The sequence below is a fragment of the Palaemon carinicauda genome, chromosome 31 (genome assembly GCF_036898095.1).
Source record: "Palaemon carinicauda isolate YSFRI2023 chromosome 31, ASM3689809v2, whole genome shotgun sequence".
NCBI lineage: Eukaryota > Metazoa > Arthropoda > Malacostraca > Decapoda > Palaemonidae > Palaemon > Palaemon carinicauda.
The window spans coordinates 10496547-10519524 of NC_090755.1; the positions used below are offsets into that span (position 1 = coordinate 10496547).

Genomic DNA, 22978 nt, shown 5'->3' on the forward strand with positions numbered 1-22978 from the left:
GAAAGAAACCCATTGAGTGGGAGCTTCGGAGGAGGTTTGGGCAACGGAAGAAGAGTCCTTGGGATTTTCTCCTTTCAAAGAAATCTTCGAAGGAGAAATATCCCACCTGGACTTCTTACGTCGCCGAGAAAACTTCTCCCACTGGGAGGTAGACCACTCCCTACACTCACCACACTTACTACTACTATCACACCGTTGGCCCCTTCAGTAAGGACAAAGGGTGTGAGGGTCCGTCTCGACCGCCGACATAAATGTACCACAAGGGCGGTCGGTTAATCCAGGACATTTGCACATGCTCGCAATGGCCAACTTCACACTCAAACCTGTAGGAGAGAGAGCAAAAAGACATTAATGGCTGTCAGAGAGGCGAGGGTGAGAGCGGACATGTCCGACTACCACCCGAGCAGAGAGCAAAGTGAGCTCAAGCACAGGTGTGTGTGGGGGGGGGGGGGGGGATAGCAAGCTACCCTCCGTAACCCCCGCTAACTAGCGGTGGGGTAGTAAAACCACGTTAAAATTCTAATGGCTCGTCATTTCAGCTACGCCGAAAGTAATAACCCCTATTAAATAGCGTGGTTTGTATGTCAGTTACGGAACAAATAATGATTAATAATGTAAACAATAAATATGTTACTAAGCTGTTCTTCTTTTCTTTTAGATGATAATTTTTATTGTCAACTTAAACACACCCACAGCTTCATCTAGGCATGGATACATTAAAACTCAGGTACTATTTGTTTCCTTTTGTGACTAGTTACAAAAATAACTATAAAATAAAAAAATATACATTACAACAGAGAGAGAGAGAGAGAGAGAGAGAGAGAGAGACTTCTTTATCAGTGACCAGTGCCATAGGACTTGGCATTGGCCACATTGCTATTGATATTATGGGCCAGGTTATGAGGACGTTTGGGCCTTGATGCTAGAGTTGTTGAAGGTCGACGTCCTTTACCAAGGGTAGCAGCTCCTCTTGGCATACCTGGGGTTGTTCTTGCGATTGAAGTTGGCTGGCAAGGTATCTTCCCTCGACCAGCTCCTTTTTTCATGGAAGATCCCGTTATGTTCAAGAAACTGTTTAGTTGGTTTGCTGATTTTATTGACCTTAAACGTCCTATGAACTTTTTCATACCCATAAGGGTGTCTGCATTACAAAATTTAGCACATGCTTTCACAAGTGTTTCAGCAGTCTCATGTGACTGTGCAATCATGTCTTCAATTCCAACATGTTCTTCTTTAATGCTGCTTGCTGACACCACATCATGTGTTTCAGCTTCCATCTGTGCGCCTGTACAATTATCATTGGACGAATTTCCTTCAATATAAGTGTCAATTTTCTTCAATAGTTTTTCCACTTTCTACTTCCTTAAAAGACTTGAAAAAACATTCTTTGGGGGCTTTCTCCTCACCAAGGGCTAAAACTGCCAACAGATGACGGCTTCTGCTGTTCAACACAAGCATCTGGGGCACCACAGTCATCCCTTGGTTAGCACATACAACCTGATGCTTACAGATTGCAACATTGTTTCCTTTAATGCATGTGCATATACCAATATTGAGGTCTACCACATATATTTGTTCTGGGTCACTCTCACTCTGCACCTGGTATATACCACCACCCAAGGCTTTTACTGCTTCCAAAGGGAGTGAGTCTATGATCACTTGCTTGATTCGTCGTCGACTCAGTGCCACATCCACTATGCGCTGTCTCATGTAGGAGTCAAAAATCTCTGCCATAAACACTACCAGCTGAGCAGTGTTGTAGGCCTTGCATCTGAAAAATAATGATAAACTAATTAATTAGATGGCTCTACGTCTAAGGGTCATCTACCAAAGGCATCTTCCTACTCTATGAACAATACTATCTATTTACCCCCCCCAAAAAAAAAAAAAAACTGTGTTAGCTCCCACCCTGTATGAGTTTACTTTGCTATGTGAAGAAGAGTGTAGTAATGCAAGTTTCAGTATGTATTTGTAATATAATAAAACAACAATATGTTGCCTTCTGTTGATAAGATGTCTTCACGGGACTGAATTTAAATACAGAACATAATTTGAAGAACTACCTAATATTGGTAAGATATCCTCTGCAACTAGGGTGGTCAATCTCTGACTCTTTAAGGTGTAACATCTGGCCCACCAAACTTATCAACATTAACATGGGAGTCTGCCCTGCAAACCCTTAACTGGGTCCCTGGGTGCAGATTTCAAGCAGATGGAATTGAAACTTTAAACTGTAATTCCACAGTAACAAAGATGAGTTCTTGGGGGTTGGCATGGACCATCTACAGGTGCCACTTTAAAACCATTGCTAGCAGCACAAACAGATTTCTCCCCAACAACTAAGGACAGATAATACCTACTAGTGCACTTGGGTTAGAGCATAAACACACCACAACACAACAAAAAGTATTCATGACAAGCAGCATCAGCCCTATTATTTATTTGTATAGCTTCCAAAAGACTGTGTTTGAAGTCACTTTCTTTCTCCGGCCCGTAAGCAGCTCATATGTATTTCTAAACTGGCTCTCACTCTGGAAAGATTGTCTTCCCCTGATATATGAGTCAGGCTCAGATATTTTACTGGGCAACATAGGCCATTAACCTAGGGCTTGCTGGTAACTAGGGGTCCACTGAGGACTTGTTGGGATATACAAGGGATATGGGGATGAATGGTTTGTTTCACTGTTTCCTAAAATTATTACATATTATTTTTGGGGTCCACTAAGGAAAAGTGATCTTGGGCCCACATACAGATAAATCCAGTCCTGAGTACAGTTATGTCAAATTAAATCACAATAAATAAATTTTTGGGCTCAAGCCATGGCGTCCTGATGGAAGGTTCCTTTTTGGTAGCTTCCTTGGGTATATACTGTAACTACTAAATATTCCCAGAGAATTTAACCACAGGTTATCACAGAATTCTAACTTCTGGAGCGAGTATCCTAAAGGTTTCCCTTTAAGACATCGTATATCAACAGGGGACGCATGTATTAACGCGCCACATAGCTATCTACACCCTACATAGAGTTAACACTTCGAAGTGTAGGGGCGGAGAATAGCTGGGGAGCCGTTCCACAGCTAATCTCGTTCATGGCTACTTTTGGTACTCGAGACGTAAACAAACGGGCGCCATTGTTAAATGACGTCACGTCCGTCCTCATCCTTCGTTTAGTAGCTTGCCTTACTAGCCGGATTTTTCCTTGTGCGTACTTATCGACTTGCATCTTAGCTATGTCTCTACCCTCGGCCTCGCCTTCTTCTGGAAAGTTAGAGAACAAGGTTCCAGTATTGTTTAAATAAGCTCTGACCGTAAAGTAACTTTTACTTTTCGAGATATTTGATGTTTTGTGGCAGAGCTGTGCCTTGACCGGACCGGCCATTTTATGGCGTCGCTGTTGTTTTGCATGCTTTATTTAGATAGCCTCAACAGCGTTTTCCGGCCTCATTAACTAATCGATACTATTAGTTATTTAGTCTTCATAGCTAGGAACTTTATATCGTGTTTTGACGCTTTATTATCGGTCATCAATTGACCCCATACCAGTTGGCTAGTCTAGCCCCTAGGCCAGAGCGCCTATATCAGTGTTCATGCATGATATTTGTCAGTGTTCCTAGGTTAATTTATGAAGATAGTGGCATTATTTTACAATACTATTGACTGTGATGCAAGTGTTTTCGCCTTCAGGGACCATATAGGGGATAGGTTAGTTATTGTGCCTTTCTAACCTAACCTACAAGTAGGACCCCTATATGCTTCTTTCATCCCCTGCCTTAGGGCATCCCCTCTGTGCAGCCTTGCTCCCCCTACCACGTTACTGGATCAGGCTCTTTTCAGAGTATATATCGCTTCTCTGTCCCCCCCTAAGGGAATGATCCCCCCTTAAGGTGGCGTCCGAGAATGAGGAACGGCTAGTCCGTCCTCTATTGCTGGGGCTAGGTCTCCGACCTTCCCTACAATAGCGATACGTCTTCCATCCTTCCTAGGTCAGGGTGTAACCTCCCTGCTCTAGATTAGGTTTTGGGGGAGTTAGCTCTGTACCTTGCTGAAACGATACCCATGCACCGTTTTCAGACAGGCTGCCATACCTTAGGCTAGGGAGTGTCCTCCCTTCCTTGGTGGCCGCTTTGGTACAGATCCTCCTCCACAGAAGACCCTTCTCTTCTCCCCTCCCCACCTATCTCTTGTATGGCCTAGCCTATACTTAGGTTAGTCTATACCCATCTGTCCCCTGTCCTACAACTCCTCCTTAGGGTGGAGTGATAGGGCTACCTTGAGCTCCTGTGTGCAGTCCGCTCTGGTACATATACCCTTCATAGTGTCCTATGGGGTTAGCCACTGGATGCGTTCTGTCTGCAGGGGTTCTCCCCTCCTCTTGGGTGTTCCCTAGCCCTCCCTTGGGCTACCTTAGCTCCCGGTCCTCTGCGGCCCCTGCTTCTGGGTGATAGGGCTAGCCTCTATCATGGGTACACCCACTCAGGTGGGATGTCTTGGGGTCCGTGGCCGGACCCCTACATCCCTCCTTCTGTCTCTTTCACTATCCTGGTGCCGGTCCCTTGCCGCCTCCACTGTCGGTGATACCCACCTCCTACCTTGGTGACTTATCCCTTGCCCTCTGGGCCGCCAGTCCTCCGTGTGCCGGGGGACTGCCGCCTCCCACCGGCGCCCAGCCGATGGCCTTCCCTCTTTCCTCATAGCTTCAGTCGTCCGTCCACCGGCCGGCCCCCGAAGTGCCGGCATCCGCTGCCGGCAGTCCGGTTCTGCTATAACCATCCTTGTTCCTGTCACCAAGCAGGCAACCTCCGGCTGCCGGAGCCGCCGCTCCCCGCCGGCGTGCCGACAGCGGTGGCCGCCACCCTGGTATTACTCTTGACTTCTATATTGTCTTCCCTAATGCCAGAAACTCTGCTGGAGCGGCCTCCGGCGTGCCGGCGGTCTGCCGGAGCCTTCCGGAGGTGTCAAGGCGACTTGCACCCCCTTCTACTAGCTATCATCTGATGTTGATAGCCCTACATCGCAACCAGATGGCTTGATTACGTAAATGGATAGGTATTATCTTATCGTTCTATTAGTAACCATGCTGTCTTCTTGCATATCACAGATTTCCAGCATGCTGTGTGTATCTTAGCACGGCTGGTTTCCGGAAACCGTTACCCTATGGGATCTTCTACGTTCCCAATTCTAGAGTCTGAGTGGCCTCAGTCCTAGCTTTATACCCTTGACAATTCCCAATAGAATTCCCACTGCCTTACGGGCATTCCATGCCAAATTCTGTCCTGTGCCTTCGGTCACAACAAATTGTCTATGGATAAAGGTCACGGTAACCAGCCGGGCGGGTTACACGGAGTATGTATCTATCTCCTTTTCCGCCCATTCACTGTTCATCACACTTAATGTTAAGTTAAAAATTAATCAATTAATATTTAACTTTAGTTTAAGAGTCATCCTTATGACTCCCCCATACTCATGTTCTCTTTCCCTTACAGGAGGAGCAACTGAAGAGCGACCACGGCTTCTGTGCAGTGAAGCGCCCGCACTTTTATGGACACACGGCGTGTAGGACCCACGCCCCTTGTGCCAACAAGAAAGGGGATCTGAAGTTCTGGGACCCGCAGAACTGTACGGTCTGCCAGGATCGCCTGGTCGACGCGTTCAATAACCCTCCTTCAGCGGAGGTTAGGGACGCTTCTCGAGAGAAGCTACGCGAATGGGTGCGTGGCTTCCAGAAGAACGCCACTGGACCGTACCTTGCCACTGAAGACATGAGGGCCTTTCTGTTCCCAAAGGCATCCCCAGATTCTGTGGTCCCCAAGGATCAGATCCCCACCGTTCAGATATCGGTGGAACCCTATGTCGTCATGGCCCAGTCCATGCACGAGTGTCACCTGGATGCCGACAACGCAGAGCGCATGTCGGAAATTTCGGAGACCACGGAGAGGAACCTCATGGCCCAAGACATGGACGATGAAGAGGACCAGGTGGAATACACCGAGTCGGAGCAGGAGGTCGCTCCGCCTTCCACCCCCGCCCCTACTCCCTCACCGACGGAAGTGTCTCTCCCGTCTACCTCCGCTACCCCGGACCCCATCCCATCCGCCCAGGAGATGTTCCGTATGATCGAAGCGCTTATGGACAAGAAGCTTCAAGTGACACACGAGTACATCAGGTCCATGGGAGTTTCTAAAGAGCCGAAAAAGATTTCGGTTAAGGACCTCCCGATATGCTCGCACGCCAACCCCTGGAGGTATGCCGAGCATATGCCCATTGCAACGGGCAGGATCTTCATCAGCGAGAAGGTAGGCTCGATTGCCCCGGAAGAAGTGGAGTTCTTCCCGAGTTTTGAGGCTTATCCGGACTGTTACGTCCGGCTTCGATCCGAACCTGCCTCTAAAGAGGAGACCGAACCTAAGGAGGTGATAGTTTTCGATCTCCCGAAGGCCCAGGCTATATTGGCCAACGCTGTTAAAAGTAGGGGCTTTACCTGCTCAAAGCTTCCGGCGCTGAGCAAGAAGCACCCTACCTACGTCGCACCCGATGATGCGGTCCTCCCCTTTACGGAAAAGGCCTTCGCTGCGTGTCAAAAGGCAGTGGAAGAAGGGAAGCCTTGCCCTGCACTAGAGGAGTGCAGACCCTTCTCCCTGGTGACTCCCCCCGATGTTCGACACTGGAAGGATATCCAGCATACCTTCGTAGTGGGAAAACTAGATCCTGACGTGGCTGGACGTCAGTTTAATGAAGACCTCCCGAAACTTAACGACCATCTCCTTCGTCGGGAACAAGATACGAAGGAAAGGCTCGCAGCATCCATGTCCCTCCAAGTACAGCTTGACGTCATGGCTGGCGACACCAGAGTCCCCGACCACTACATGGTACTCGCTAAATCGCATATGGCGACTCTGGTAAAGGACCTGTACAGTTTCATGAAGGCTCGGAGAGCCTGTCGTGAATTCGTGTTCTCAAGTGCCACAGTGAGACACGAACCCCGGAGGCTGATTTCCTCCAACATCTGGGGTAAGCACCTCTTTCCCTCCGATCTTGTGAAAGAGATCACCGACAAGGCCGCCACTGAGAATAGGAACCTTCTCAACAAGTGGGGCATGTCGAAGAAGAGGAAATCCTCTCAGGACGATGGCCCTCAACCTAAGAGGAAATCCTCCAAGCCAAAACCCCAGCAACGTCAACAGAGACGGCAGTTTCCGGGACCCGCTACTCCCCAAGTGGCTGCTCAGCCACAGCAGACCTTTCAGCTGGTCACCCAACCGGTTTTGTCCCAGTCACCGGTTTTCACCCCTGCCTTTGAGCAACAGACGACTACCTTTCGTCCCAAAGGTAGAGGCTCAAGCAGAGGTGCAGGCAGAGACGCATCTCGCCGTCCCTCCAGAGGCAGAGGAGGAAGGGGAGCTAGCGGCCGAGGCAGTAAACCCTCGGGACACCAGAAGCAATGAAGTGCTTCCGGTGGGAGGAAGACTCCGCCAATTCCAGGATCGTTGGACCTTCGATCCCTGGGCACACAGCATCGTCAAGAAGGGTCTAGGCTGGAGTTGGACTCAACCACCCCCAACCTTCCAGCAATTCTTCCAACAATCAACCCCCCTTCTGGAAGAATATGTCCTAGATCTCTTGAACAAGAAGGTGATAAGGAGGGTAAAGTCAACCAGGTTCCAAGGGAGACTGTTTTGCGTTCCCAAGAAGGACTCCGACAAGCTCAGAGTCATTCTAGACTTATCCCCCCTCAACAATTTCATAGCGAACAACAAGTTCAAGATGCTGACTCGCCAACAGATAAGGACCCTTCTGCCTCGAGGTTCTTACAAGGTCTCCATAGACCTGGCAGATGCCTACTGGCACGTTCCAATGAACCACCACGCTTCCTCCTACCTAGGATTTCGACTCCAAAGGAAAAGCTACGCCTTCAGGGCCATGCCCTTCGGCCTCAACGTGGCCCCTCGGATCTTCACAAAGCTGGCGGACGCCATAGTACAACAGCTCCGCCTCCAAGACGTCCAGGTGATGGCCTACCTCGACGACTGGCTAGTCTGGGCTCCATCGCCCGAGGATTGTTTAAGATCCTGCAGCAAAGTCACCCAGTTCCTAGAACACCTGGGATTCAAGATAAACGCGAAGAAATCTCGCCTCTCTCCAGCTCAGAAGTTCCAATGGTTAGGAATCCAGTGGAACCTTCAGTCACACCGCCTTTCCATCCCCCAGAAGAAAAGGAAGGAAATAGCAGGGTCTGTCAAGCGACTGCTGAAATCCAAACGGATCTCAAGACGTCAGCAGGAACGAGTTCTAGGCTCTCTAGAGTTCGCCTCAGTGACAAACCCAGTGCTTCGTGCACAGCTAAAGGATGCCGAGGGAGTCTGGAGACGTTCTGCATCCATCGCTCGAAGAGACCTCAAGAGACGGCTCCCAAACAGACTTTGGCTTTCCTCAAGCCGTGGTCAGAAGCAAAGGCCCTGAAAAGGTCCATCCCTCTTCAACATCCACCTCCATCACTCAACATCCACACGGACGCTTCGCTGGAGGGTTGGGGAGGTCACTCCCACCAAAAACAGGCTCAAGGCACATGGTCTCCCCTATTCAAGACGTTTCACATCAACATCTTGGAGGCCATGGCGGTCCTTCTAACACTGAAGAAACTCTCCCCGCCGCCCTCGATCCATATTCGTCTAACCCTAGACAACTCGGTGGTAGTTCGATGTCTCAATCGCCAAGGCTCAAGATCGCCCCAGATAAATCAGGTGCTTCTGACAATCTTCCGTCTGGCAAAGAAGAAGAAGTGGCACCTGTCTGCAGTTCACCTACAAGGATTCCGCAACGTGACGGCGGACGCTCTATCCCGGACAAGCCCGATAGAGTCGGAATGGTCTCTAGACGCAAGATCATTCTCCTTCATCTCTCACTAAGTCCCAGAACTTCAGATCGATCTCTTCGCAACGAGCGACAACAATCAACTTCCTCGATATGTGGTCCCGTACGAGGACCCCAAGGCAGAGGCAGTGGACGCCATGTCACTGGACTGGAACAGATGGTCCAAGATCTACCTGTTCCCTCCCACCAACCTACTGCTGAAAGTCCTCTCCAAGCTGAGAACCTTCAAAGGGACAGCGGCCCTAGTGGCTCCCAAGTGGCCCCGGAGCAATTGGTACCCCCCGGTCCTGGAGCTGCAGCCCACGCTGATCCCTCTCCCGGGCCCAGTTCTCTCCCAGCAAGTACAGAAGTCGACTGTCTTCGCTTCATCATCGAAAATCAAGGACCTTCATCTCATGATTTTCTCTCCCTAGCCGCGAAGAAAAGGTTTGGGATCTCGAAGAAAAGTCTAGACTTCCTCGAGGAATACAAGACCGAATCCACAAGACAGCAATACGAATCATCATGGAGAAAATGGGTCTCATTCGTCAAGGCAAAAAATCCTACGGAAATCACCATCGAATTTTGCATGTCCTTCTTTATTCACCTTCATGGAAAGGGCTTGGCAGCCAACACGATTTCTACTTGCAAATCGGCCTTGACTAGACCACTGATGTATGCCTTCCAGATTGATCTGTCCAGCGACATCTTCAATAAACTGCCGAAAGCATGCGCTCGTCTACGCCCAGCACCCCCACCGAAACCGATCTCCTGGTCTTTGGACAAGGTGCTCCATTTCGCCTCCAACTTGGATAATGATTCATGCCCTCTCAAGGATCTGACTCAGAAAGTTATATTTCTTTTTGCTCTTGCTTCAGGAGCCCGAGTCAGCGAAATAGTGGCATTATCAAGAGAAGAGGGTCATATCCTGTTTACTGACTCAGGAGACCTTACCCTCTTCCCGGATCCGACGTTTCTCGCCAAAAACGAATTACCCACCAAAAGATGGGGCCCTTGGAGAATATGCCCCCTGAAAGAAGATGCCTCTCTATGCCCAGTAGAGAGCCTCAAGGTCTATCTTCGCAGAACTTCGGACTTTGGTGGAGGCCAACTCTTCAAAGGAGAAACATCGGGCAGCGACCTGTCACTGAAACAACTAAGAGCGAAAATCACCTACTTCATTCGCAGAGCGGATCCTGACAGTACACCCGCCGGTCACGATCCTAGAAAAGTTGCATCGTCTCTGAATTTCTTTCAGAGTATGGATTTCGAAAGCCTTAAGAGTTTCACAGGCTGGAAATCCTCGCGTGTTTTCTTCAAACATTATGCGAAACAAGTGCACGAAGTCAAACATTTTGTGGTAGCCGCAGGTAGTGTTATGAAACCTGCACCTAACTCTGCATAGAACAGTGAGTTACTTGGGACTCTAACTCTTCGGGTGCCTATGTTGACCCTCGAGTGATACGTAGTGATTTCAAAAACACTTAGTGCTTTCTTATAACTGTTCTTATCCCAGGTGAAATGTCATAGTCGTCACACAAGTGCCGCATGCCTAGAGCATGATGTGTTTTACTTTTAAAGACTGACGTTCCTCGTGAACGAGTGCCTACTAATAAATTTGAAATTCTCTTTCAGATTCAAGAGCACGTCTTTCATTACTATGTACATTATAATTTGTTGTAAATTGCTTTTACATATATTGCATTTCATTAATATACTCTGCAATTGTGAAATAAAATTTCTATTTTATTACTTGTGCGTCTCAATCCGCTCCTACTTATACTATGAAATACACGTCTGTCATAGTTTTATTATCCCCTTCCTCTTATGGTTGATGAAGATTACTAAGGTTTCAACCCTTATTATATATTCACCTGTGCAATGTAATATTCCTACACGAATACTTACTTACTTCATACCTTAGAGACCAGACAATTCTCCATTAACATACAGTGCCTAACCACCACTTGTCTGCCCTTGAGAATGTTCCTATATGAATGCCAACCATTCAGTCTTGTCTCCAAGTTCTTCAGGTTCTTCTAGCAAGGTGAGTAGCCCTTCGATGACCACTTTGATCTCGGCATGGCCCATGGGGACTTCACTGCCAGGGGGGCAGGAAGTTCTCTTCCCTACGGTTCTTCTATTAAGATTACTATGCTACCCTGTTCAAAGCCCTCGGCACTTACTCAAATAGGGGAAAATCTACCATGATACATTGATTCTCTGGTATTCTTCCATCAGGACGCCATGGCTTGAGCCCAAAAAACGGATTTTGAGCGAAGCGAAAAATCTATTTTTGGGTGAGATAGCCATGGCGTCCTGATGGACCCTCCCTGCTACTTCGTCCAGTTTTTCAGGTCCCACCCTGCTCTGCTGTATCATGGTGATCGGCAAGCAACTGGCTTCAGGATGAGGACGGACGTGACGTCATTTAACAATGGCGCCCGTTTGTTTACGTCTCGAGTACCAAAAGTAGCCACGAACGAGATTATCTGTGGAACGGCTCCCCAGCTATTCTCCGCCCCTACACTTCGAAGTGTTAACTCTATGTAGGGTGTAGATAGCTATGTGGTGCGTTAATACATGCGTCCCCTGTTGATATACGATGTCTTAAAGGGAAACCTTTAGGATACTCGCTCCAGAAGTTAGTATTCTGTGATAACCTGTGGTTAAATTCTCTGGGAATATTTAGTAGTTATATACCCAAGGAAGCTACCAAAAAGGAACCTTCCATCAGGACGCCATGGCTATCTCACCCAAAAATAGATTTTTCGCCTTCGCTCAAAATCCGTTTAGTCTTAGTTAAGTTTTATCCTTACCTATTAAGAATATTATCCTTAATGATACACATTGTTGCCTCACAGTAATTGTTAGTGTGATGGCCTCTCAACACTGCACCAGCTCTGAAGGCAATCGCCCACTCCTCTCGCCTTTGGACTAGGGTGGTCAAGTAACTGAAATATTGAATTGAAATCACTATAACATGAATTATTACACATGCTTAAAGAAAGGGAAAAATGATATTTTAATTATAAAATAAATTTTTGAATATACTTACCCGGTGAATATATAATAGCTGCTGCTCCAGCGGCTCGACAGAAAAACACACAAAAACTCGCGAGCGATCGCTATGAAGGTTGCGGGTGTGCCCACCAGCGCCAACTATCGGCCAGATACCGCATATGCATGTAAACAAGCCTCAATTCTTCTCGTCCCGCTGCGTCTCTATTTATATATTCACCGGGTAAGTATATTCAAAAATTTATTTTATAATTAAAATATCATTTTTAAATATCTAACTTAGCCGGTGAATATATAATAGCTGATTCACACCCAAGGTGGTGGGTAGAGACCAGAGTTAATTAAGTTTACAGCATATATGCTTAGAGTTTTTGACAGTTATATCATAACAAAACCCAAATATATAGGTACCTGGTAAGGAAGTTGACTTAGACGATTACTCTGCCTTGTAAGTCTGTCTTCCTCACGAAGCCCAGCGATCCTCTTAGGATGCTGAAAGACTCCCAGGAGCTGAAGTATCAAGGGCTGCAACCCATACAACAGGACCTCATCAAACCCCTAATCTGGGCGCTCTCAAGAAATGACTTTGACCACCCGCCAAATCAACCAGGATGCGAAAGGCTTCTTAGCCTTCCGTACAACCCATAAAAAACAATATTAAAAACATTTCAAGAGACAGATTAAAAAGGATATTGGAATTAGGGTAATGTAGTGGTAGAACCCTCACCCACTACTGCACTCGCTGCAACGAATGGACCCAGTGTGTAGCAGTCCTCGTAAAGAGTCTGGACATCTTTTAAGTAAAATGACGCGAACACTGACTTGCTTCTCCAAAAAGTCGCGTCCATAATACTTTGCAGAGATCTATTTTGCTTGAAGGCCACGGAGGTTGCTATAGCTCTTACTTCGTGCGTCTTAACCTTAAGCAAACATCGGTCTTTCTCATTCAAGTGAGAATGAGCTTCTCGTATTAAAAATCTGATAAAATATGACAAAGCATTCTTTGACATAGGCAATGATGGTTTCTTAACTGAGCACCATAATGCCTCAGATCTACCTCGTAAGGACTTAGTACGAGCTAAATAGAACTTAAGAACTCTAACAGGACATAACACTCTTTCCAGTTCGTTGCCTACGATCTCTGATAAGCAAGGAATATCAAAAGATTTAGGCCAAGGACGAGAAGGCAGTTCATTTTTGGCCAGGAAACCAAGTTGAAGTGAACAAGTGGCTTTTTCTGTAGAAAAGCCGATGTTCTTACTGAAGGCATGAATTTCACTGACCCTTTTAGCCGAAGCCAAGCACACTAGGAAAAGTGTCTTGAGGGTGAGATCCTTCAGGGAGGCTGAATGTAATGGCTCAAACCTGTCTGACATGAGGAACCTTAGGACCACGTCTAAGTTCCATCCAGGAGTTGCCAAACGATGTTCCTTAGAGGTCTCGAAAGACTTAAGGAGATCTTGGAGATCTTTATTGTTGGAAAGATCTAAGCCTCTATGCCGAAAGACCGAAGCCAACATGCTCCTGTGGCCCTTAATCGTGGGAGCTGAGAGGGAGCGAACATTTCTCAGATGTAAAAGAAAATCTGCGATTTGGGCTACAGAGGTACTGGATGAGGACACAGATGCTGACTTGCACCAGTCTCGAAAGACTTCCCACTTCGACTGGTATACTCTAATGGTAGAAGCTCTCCTCGCTCTTGCAATCGCACTGGCTGCCTCCTTCGAAAAGCCTCGAGCTCTTGAGAGTCTTTCGATAGTCTGAAGGCAGTCAGACGAAGAGCGGGGAGGCTTTGATGGACATTCTTTACGTGGGGCTGACGTAATAGATCTACCCTTAGAGGAAGACTTCTTGGAAAGTCTACCAGCCATCGAAGTACCTCGGTGAACCACTCTCTCGCGGGCCAGAGGGGAGCAACCAACGTCAACCTTGTCCCTTCGTGAGAGGCGAACTTCTGCAGTACCTTGTTGACAATCTTGAATGGTGGGAATGCATATAAGTCCAGATGAGACCAATCTAGGAGAAATGCGTCTATGTGTATTGCTGCTGGGTCTGGGACTGGAGAGCAATAGAATGGAAGCCTCTTGGTCATCGAGGTGGCAAAGAGGTCTATGGTGGGTTGACCCCAAGTGGCCCAAAGACTCTTGCACACGTCCTTGTGGAGGGTCCATTCCGTGGGAATTACCTGACCCCTCCGACTGAGACAGTCTGCCAAGACGTTCAAGTCGCCCTGGATAAACCTCGTTAACAGGGAGATGTCTCGATCTCTTGACCAAATGAGCAGGTCCCTTGCGATCTCGTACAGCGTGAGGGAGTGTGTGCCTCCTTGCTTGGAGATGTACGCCAAAGCTGTGGTATTGTCGGAGTTGACCTCTACCACTTTGTTTCGAAGGAGACTTTCGAATTTCATCAAGGCCAAGTGGACTGTCAAAAGCTCCTTGCCGTTGATGTGCATGCTCCTCTGACTTGAGGTCCACAGACCTGAGCATTCCCGACCATCCAGGGTCGCACCCCAACCCAAATCCGACGCGTCTGAGAATAATACGTGGTTTGGGTTCTGAACTGCTAGGGAAAGTCTCTCTCTCAGACTGACATTGTTGTTCCACCATTTCAGGCATGCCTTTACTGGTTCGGAGACCGGGATTGAGACCGTCTCTAACGTCTTGTCCTTGTTCCAGTGAAAGGCTAGATGGAACTGGAGAGGCCGAAGATGCAGTCTTCCTAGCGAGACAAACTGCTCCAGGGATGATAGAGTTCCTACTAGACTCATCCAATTCCTGACTGAGCACCGTTCTCTCTTCAACATTAGTTGGACTTTGAGCAGGGCTTGATCTATTCGGGTGGCAGACGGAAAAGCCCGAAAAACTGGACTGCGAATCTCCATCCCTAAATATAGTATAGTTTGAGATGGAATCAGCTGGGACTTTTCTAGGTTGACCAAAAGTCCCAATTCCTTGGTCAGATCCAACGTCCAATGAAGATCCTGCAGACAGCGATGACTGGACGAAGCCCTGAGAAGCCAGTCGTCCAAGTACAGGGAGGCTCGGATTCCCGATAAATGGAGGAATTTTGCCACATTCCTCATGAGCCTCGTAAACACGAGAGGAGCAGGACTTAGGCCAAAGCACAGGGCCCGAAACTGGTATACCACATTCCTGAAAACAAACCTCAGAAACGGTTGGGAATCTGGGTGTATAGGAATGTGGAAGTACGCATCTCGTAGGTCGAGAGAGACCATCCAGTCTCCCTTTCTGACCGCTGCTAAGACTGACTTCGTGGTCTCCATAGTGAACTTTGTTTTCGTAACAAAAACGTTGAGCGCACTGACGTCTAGCACCGGTCTCCAACCTCCTGTCTTCTTTGGGACTAGGAAGAGACGGTTGTAAAACCACGGTGATTGAAGGTCCGAGACTTTCACCACCGCTCCCTTCTCTAGCAACAGAGACACTTCTAGGTTTAGGGCTTGTCTCTTTGACTCCTCTCGGTACCTGGGAGAGAGGTCGATGGGAGTTGTCACTAGAGGAGGTTTGCGTACAAACGGAATTTTGTACCCCTCTCTGAGCAACCGAACAGACTGTTGGTCTGCGCCCCTCTTCTCCCAGGCCTGCCAGAAGCTCTTCAATCTGGCTCCTACCGCTGTCTGAGGCTGTGGGCAGTCAGACTCTGCCACGTGAGGACTTGGCTCCTCTCTTCTTTCCTCTCTTTCCCTCGGCACGAGTACTTCCCCTTCTGGGAGCTCTGCCACGAAAGGGCGGGATAAATCTGGATGCCGGAGTCTCGATCCTGGGTCTTACAGCAAAGGAAGTAGAAGGAGTCCCTTTGCGAGCAGAGGACGCCATCAAGTCATGGGTGTCCTTCTGCACAAGCGAAGAAGCTATGTCCTTAACCAATTGTTGCGGAAACAAAGACGTTGATAAGGGAGCAAAGAGCAGTTCTGATCTCTGACAGGGAGTAACTCCTGCCGAAAGAAAAGAGCAAAGGGACTCTCGCTTCTTTAAGACTCCCGTCGTAAAAGAGGAGGCGAGCTCATTGGAACCATCGCGGATGGCTTTATCCATACATGACATTATAAGTAAGGAAACATCTCTATCAGCCGACGAGATTTTCCTACTTAAAGCTCCTAATGACCAGCCAAGGAAGTTGAAAACTTCAAAGGCCCTGTATACGCCTTTCAGCAGATGGTCAAGGTCCGAGGAGGACCAACTAATCTTCGAGCGTCTCATGGCTAGGCGGCGGGGAGAGTCTACGAGGCTTGAGAAGTCACCCTGGGCAGAGGCAGGGACTCCCAAGCCGAGAACTTCTCCCGTGGCATACCAGACGCTCGATCTAGATGAGAGCTTTGACGGAGGGAAGGCAAAGGCCGTCTTCCCCAAACTCCTCCTGGTATCCAACCAGTCGCCTATAAGTCGTAAAGCTCTCTTGGAAGAGCGAGAAAGCACTAGCTTAGTAAAGGCTGGCATGTTAGCAGGTAAGCCTAGAGCAAACCCAGACGGTGGCGAACGAGGAGCAACGGTAACAAAGTGATCGGGAAAAAGCTCCTTGAAAATTAACATGACTTTCTTAAAGTCCATTGAAGGAGGAACCGTTCTAAGTTCGTCTACATCCGAAGGATGATCATCATGATGAGGGTCAGCAACGTCCTCATCTGAAGGATCTTCATCCGACAACTGCTGAGTAACAAGCAAAGGGGTTGGCAATGCTTGACATGCAGAGTCCACACGCACTGGTGCATCAGTAGCAGTCCAGGACGCTACGTCATGTAACTGCTTAACAGCCTGACTGTCAACAACAACAGGAGCGGGAGGACGCTCAACGTCAACTCGAGACTGTTTTGACTGCCTAGACTGAGCAGTCAAAACAACTCTAGACTGCGGTGGTTGACGCTCAGCGTCAAAACAAGTCAACTCCGCTGGTTGGCGAACGTCCGGAACGTCAACAAGAGCATTAGGAAGTGGCTGAACGTCCATATGCGGCTGAAAGTCAACACGTGACTGCATCGAGTGAGGCTCTACAAAGCGTGACTGACGTGACTTAGTAAAGCCAACGTCAACAGGACGAGCAAAGGCTCGTTTTGGCGGCTGAAGGCCAGGATCTCGATTAGCTAAGCGGCGAGGATCATCGTGAACCTTTTCAGCAGAATAGTCTTCCATAAGGGAGGCGAGCTTGATCTGCATGTCTTGCAGTACAACCCATTTAGGATCAACGGGAATGGGTGCGGTAAAAGACGGGGTTAACGTCTGAGACTGCACAACCTTGCCTACACCAAGACTCTCTGAGCCTGTGTAACGTTGCTGCTTAGGCGGCGAGCAGTCTTCCGATGACTGCAAAGGGTCAGAGCTGTCCCAATGGCTACAACCAGGACGCTGGACCTGTCCTGAAGGGACCGACTTTCGCTTCAAGGGCCTTGAAACCTTGCTCCACGGTTTCTTATGCGAAAAGCCTTCGGATGACGAGGAGAAAATGGTCTTTCTCGTCTTATGGTAGGGGCGGTCTTGATGAGACACGCCTGTTACCATAGAGGGAACGTCTGTTCGCTGATCAAGGCCTCTCTAACCCATAAGTCGTACGACATTACTTCTCCCCTGGGCTTGGGAGCTTGCAAGAGGTCTCGGACTAGGCGAACGACAGGCACGAACAGACGAACCCTCGGTCGCAACACTGAAAACACTTTGCGCACTAATCACTTTCCCACGATTTTCCGCTGTGGCACTCTGACACTTTAGCTCTTTAACGTCAGCCATGAGTTGATTACGATCTGTAGCTAACGACTCAACTCTTTCACCCAAAGCATGAATGGCACGTAACATGTCCCGCATTGATGGTTCCTGAGTGCCAGTAGGGGGTTCAGGCACAACCACTACAGGGGAAGGATTAGGTTCAGGGGCATGGGGAGAGGAAAAATCTACTGATCTAGAGGAACTCCTCCTCACCCTATCTCTCTCTAGCTTACGAGAATACTTGTCATATTCGAGCCAATCGAATTCCGAAAGGCCCACGCATTCCTCACACCGATCTCCTAATTGACAGGTTTTACCCCGACAATTAGAACACACAGTATGTGGGTCGAGAGAGGCCTTTGGAAGACGCCTATTGCAATCCCTAGCATTACACTTACGAAATCTAGGAATTTGAGAAGCGTCAGCCATTTTGAATTAGTCAAAGAAAGTCCAAAAAACAATCCAAGTCATCAACAATTAAATCTGTCCAAAAAAGAGTTCAAGAGTTTAAGTTGAGGAAAAACACCTGCACTGCGAAAGCTCAAACCAAAATGAAGTACTTCACCAAGTCTGTTGAAAAAACTCCAGGTTATACAGCGAGTAATGATACGTCTTGTCATTAAGGCCGACAGAGAAGAATTGAGGCTTGTTTACATGCATATGCGGTATCTGGCCGATAGTTGGCGCTGGTGGGCACACCCGCAACCTTCATAGCGATCGCTCGCGAGTTTTTGTGTGTTTTTCTGTCGAGCCGCTGGAGCAGCAGCTATTATATATTCACCGGCTAAGTTAAATATTTAAAAATGCATTTTAAAGTGTAAAACTTGATCCATATTATACAACAGAAAAATTACCTGCACTACTTTCCAAAGACTTTACTAATAGTGAGAAATGTATATTACCATTTGAAATTGGGGTACTTCTCAGCAAAAGGATTGTTTAGTAGCTTCTCCAGCAATTCTTGAAAAGCTTCTCTTGACTCTGCATAAACAAGAGATTTTACGGCAGCCATTAGTTCTTGGCGATCATTTTTATGGATGCCATGCTTGGAATCAAGGAGCCACCGCCATACTTGTTGTAAAATGTGAAATATACATAAGAATTGCTGGGAAGTAGGCCAAGTGACTGCTAAAGCCTTCCTTTCTGCATCGCAATTGTCCGTCATGAATGACTGCGGCTTTCCTTTCCCATAGAAGGCGTACTCCCCAAGTGCTTCCTTTACCATACCAAACCCTGTAAAACACACAATAGGAAACTATATATAAATTGCATTCCAAAAAAAAAAACTTGAAAAACTAATACACAAAAAAGTCGGAAACTGAGAATTAAAGGATACACTATACACATTAATTACCTTTAGTTAATGTTGCTTCATCTTGAGAAGAGGTGAAAACCACAGCCAATGGCACAGCCCCAGCTGGTCCAGCACAAAGGAATGGTATGACTGCTGTGTTTAGCTGATCAACACAGCCTGTTGCATCGATAAACACCACTTCCCCTGCCTCTCTCAGCTGCCTGTGTGCTCTCATCATGAAGGGGGTAACCAAAACAACTGCAAACTTATCCTTTTCATGACTACTTTTCAGAATGAGTTCTGGATGGTCTTCTGCATAGTTCCTTATTGCATCAAACATTGATGGGGTATTAAGTCCTCCATGTTCACTCTGCCTCCATACTGTCCACATATACTGAACAGACTTTGGAGATGTATTTATAGATTTATTGGCTTGATCGTACAAGTCTTCACTCAAGTCCATCTTTAACAAATGGTGCCTGTGTGCTTGACCTGGTGTCAAACCTGTAAAATATAAGCACATATTTTAAATACCCACCCTGTGTTGGGATGTAAGAATACTGAAATTGTATTCCTTGCTTTTTGAAAACACCAAATGGAAGGAAGGGATAGATGGGCCTACAAAATCAGAAGAAACACGTTGCTAAGTAGTACATGCAGTTTCTAATGTGATTTTAACTGCCTGTAAAAGCATTAAATGCACAATGTTTTATTATTGGAGTACTTTATTTACTTGTGGTAGCGCTACAAAGTAAAACTCATGGGGCATAATTCAGTATATACATACTGTACTGATGGATTAGGATATAGCTTACAGTGTATTTCTAAGCTTAAAGTAATATGTGGCAACTTTTATATCTTAAGCTTAGAGCTTATGTTATATATATATTATGCTTAGAGTTTACATTATATATCTTAAGCTTAATTAAAGCTTATAGTATACATCTTAAACTTAGAGCTTATATATCTTAAGCTTAGAGCTTATACTATATATCTTAAGCTTTGAGTTTGTTACCATTTTCTTTTCTTTTTTTAACCTCGTACTACATTTTATGCACTTGGCATTGATCGAAGAAGACACATGAGCTTCAACGTACTGTATAAGATTTCAGAAAAGAGGGACTGCAATATAGAAATGCTGTATGTATATGAGGGACTAAAATAACGGATTTTGAGCGAAGCGAAAAATCTATTTTTGGGTGAGATAGCCATGACGTCCTGATGGAAGGTTCCTTCAGTAGCTTCCTAGGGTATATTTAACTACAGGGATATTCCCAGAGAATTAAAATAAAGATTATCACAGAATTCTAACTTCTGGTGCGAGTACCCTAAAGGTTTCCCTCTAGGATATCGTATATCAACAGGGGACGCATGTATTAACACGCCACATAGCTATCTGCACCCCATATAGAGTTAACACTTCGATATGGAAAGGTGGTTGAATAACTGAGGAGCCGTTCCACAATTACACTCATCCGTGGCTGCTTTTGGTACTCGAGACGTAAACAAACGGGCGCCATTGCTAAATGACGTTACGTCCGTCCTCATCCTGAGCCCAGCTTTTGCTAATCTCCATGATACAGCAGGTCAGGGCGGGGCCTGAAAGGCTGGATTAGAATAGACGGGAGGGTCCATCAGGACGTCATGGCTATCTCACCCAAAAATAGATTTTTCGCTTCGCTCAAAATCCATTTTTTGGGCTCAAGCCATGATGTCCTGATGGAAGTGTACCAGAGAATTAATGTATCGTGGAATTTTTCCCCTATTTAATGCAAGTGCCAATCGCTTCGAATAGAGGTATATAACATGTCCTTACCAGAGATTCTATGAAGAACTTGCTTCCTGCCCCCCTGGCAGAGAAGTTCTGGTGGACGATAGTAACATCTCGAAGCGATCATTGAAGAGTTACTCACCCTGCGGAGAGTTCATGCTGGACTCGGAGACAAGACTTAAGGTTAATATTCGGGTAGGAATATTATCAAGCATAGGTAAGTAAATAACATTTACTACACTCCTTGGAGGAGAGATCAATCTGGTCTCGGAGGCAGGACAAAGGTTAATATTCAGGTAGGAATATTATCAAGGCATGAGTGAGTATATAATACAATTACATATATCATTCTTCTACTTTAGAGACAAAGGGGTAAATGAAACTATAACAATCGTATATTTCTTAATAAAGAATAGGAGCGGAAAGAGACGCACATGTAATAAAATAGACATTTTATTTCAAAGATTGCAGATTATTGTGGTAGTAATTACAATAATAAATGTAAAGTTTATTTACAATAATAAAGAATAATGTACATAGAAAATAAAGACTTCAATCTTGAATCTGAAAAGAAATTTTTACTTTTTAGAGACACAAGTTCCAGAGGAACGTCAGTCTTTTTCAAAGAAAACACATCATGCCCTAGGGCATGTGGCACTCATGTAAAGTCTATGACATTTCACCTTGGTAAGAACAGTCTATTAGAAACACTAAGTGTCCATGAAATCACTATGTATCACCAAAGGGTCAACACAGGTACCCGTAGAGTTAAAGTCCCAAGTAACTCACTGTTCTATGCAGAGTTAAACAGCAGGTTTCATAACACTACCTGCGGCTACCACGAAATGTTTAACTTCGTGCACTTGCTTTGTATAGTGCTTGAAGAAAACGCGCGATGATTTCCACCCTGTGAAGCTCTTGAGGCTTTCGAAATCCATACTCTGGAAGAAGTTCAGAGAAGACGCGACTTTTCTAGGACCATGACCTGCGGGTGTACTGTCAGGATCCGCTCTGCGAATGAAGTAGGTGATTTTCGCTCTTAGTTGTTTCAGTGACAGGTCGCTACCCGATGTTTCTCCTTTGAAGAGTTGTCCTCCACTGAAGTCTTTAGTTCTTCGAAGATAGACCTTAAGACTCTCCACTGGGCATAGAGAGACATCTTCCTTCAGGGGGCAGATTCTCCAAGGGCCCCATCTCTTGGTGGGTAGTTCATTCTTAGCGAGAAACGTCGGATCAGGGAAGAGGGTAAGCTCTCCTGTATCTGCGAACAGGATATGACCCTCTTCTCTTGATAATGCCACTATTTCACTGACTCGGGCTCCCGAGGCGAGAGCAAAAAGGAAGATAACTTTTTGAGTCATGTCTTTTAGAGGGTACGAATCATTGTCCAGGTTAGAGGCAAAATGGAGCACCTTGTCCAGGGACCAGGAGATAGGTTTTGGTGGAGGTGCTGGGCGTAGTCTAGCGCATGCCTTTGGTAATTTATTGAAGATATCACTGGACAAATCAATCTGGAAGGCGTACAGGAGTGGTCTAGTCAAAGCTGATTTGCAGGTGGAAATCGTGTTGGCTGCTAAGCCTTGTCCATGAAGGTGAATGAAGAAGGACATACAAAAATCAATGGTGATTTCCGCAGGATTTTTTGCCTTGACGAAAGAGACCCGCTTTCTCCAGGAAGATTTGTATTGCCGTCTTGTAGATTCAGTCTTGTATTCCTCGAGGAAGTCTAAGCTTTTCTTTCTTTGCGGCTAAGGAGAGAAAATCATGAGATGAAGGTCCCTGACTTTCAGTGATGAAGCGAAGACAGTCGACTTCTGTACTTGTTGAGAGAGAACTGGGCCCGGTAGGGGGATCAGCGTGGGCTGCAGCTCCAGGACCAGAGGGTACTAATTGCTCCGGGGCCATTTGGGAGCCACTAGGGCCGCTGTACCTTTGAAGGTTCTCAGTTTGGAGAGGACTTTCAGCAGAAGGTTGGTGGGAGGGAACAGGTATATCCTGGACCATCTGTTCCAATCCAGCGACATAGCATCCACTGCTTCTGCCTTGGGGTCCTCGTACGGGGCCACATATCGAGGAAGTTGATTGTTGTCGCTCGTCGCGAAGAGATCGATCTGAAGTTCCGGGACTTGGTGAGAGATGAAGGAGAATGACCTTGCGTCTAGAGACCATTCCGACTCTATTGGGCTTGTCCTTGATAGAGCGTCCGCCGTCACGTTGCGGAATCCTTGTAGGTGAACTGAAGACAGGTGCCATTTCTTCTTTTCTGCCAAACGAAAGATCGGAAGAAGTACCTGATTTATCTGGGGCGATCTCGAGCCCTGACGATT

The 22978-nt window shown here is 46.8% G+C and overlaps 1 protein-coding gene across 1 annotated transcript in view; it reads right to left on the reverse strand.

Annotated features, from left to right (window-relative positions):
• Nucleotides 1-710: 710 nt before the first annotated feature.
• LOC137624268 (uncharacterized) overlaps nt 711-22978 on the reverse strand; it is a 72169-nt gene continuing 49901 nt past the window's right edge. Inside the window, 5 exon segments of the mRNA XM_068354806.1 lie at nt 711-1329; nt 1331-1771; nt 11668-11802; nt 18489-18819; nt 18941-19384. Coding sequence (XP_068210907.1) covers nt 837-1329; nt 1331-1771; nt 11668-11802; nt 18489-18819; nt 18941-19384 — 1844 coding nt within the window. The 3' untranslated portion in view covers nt 711-836.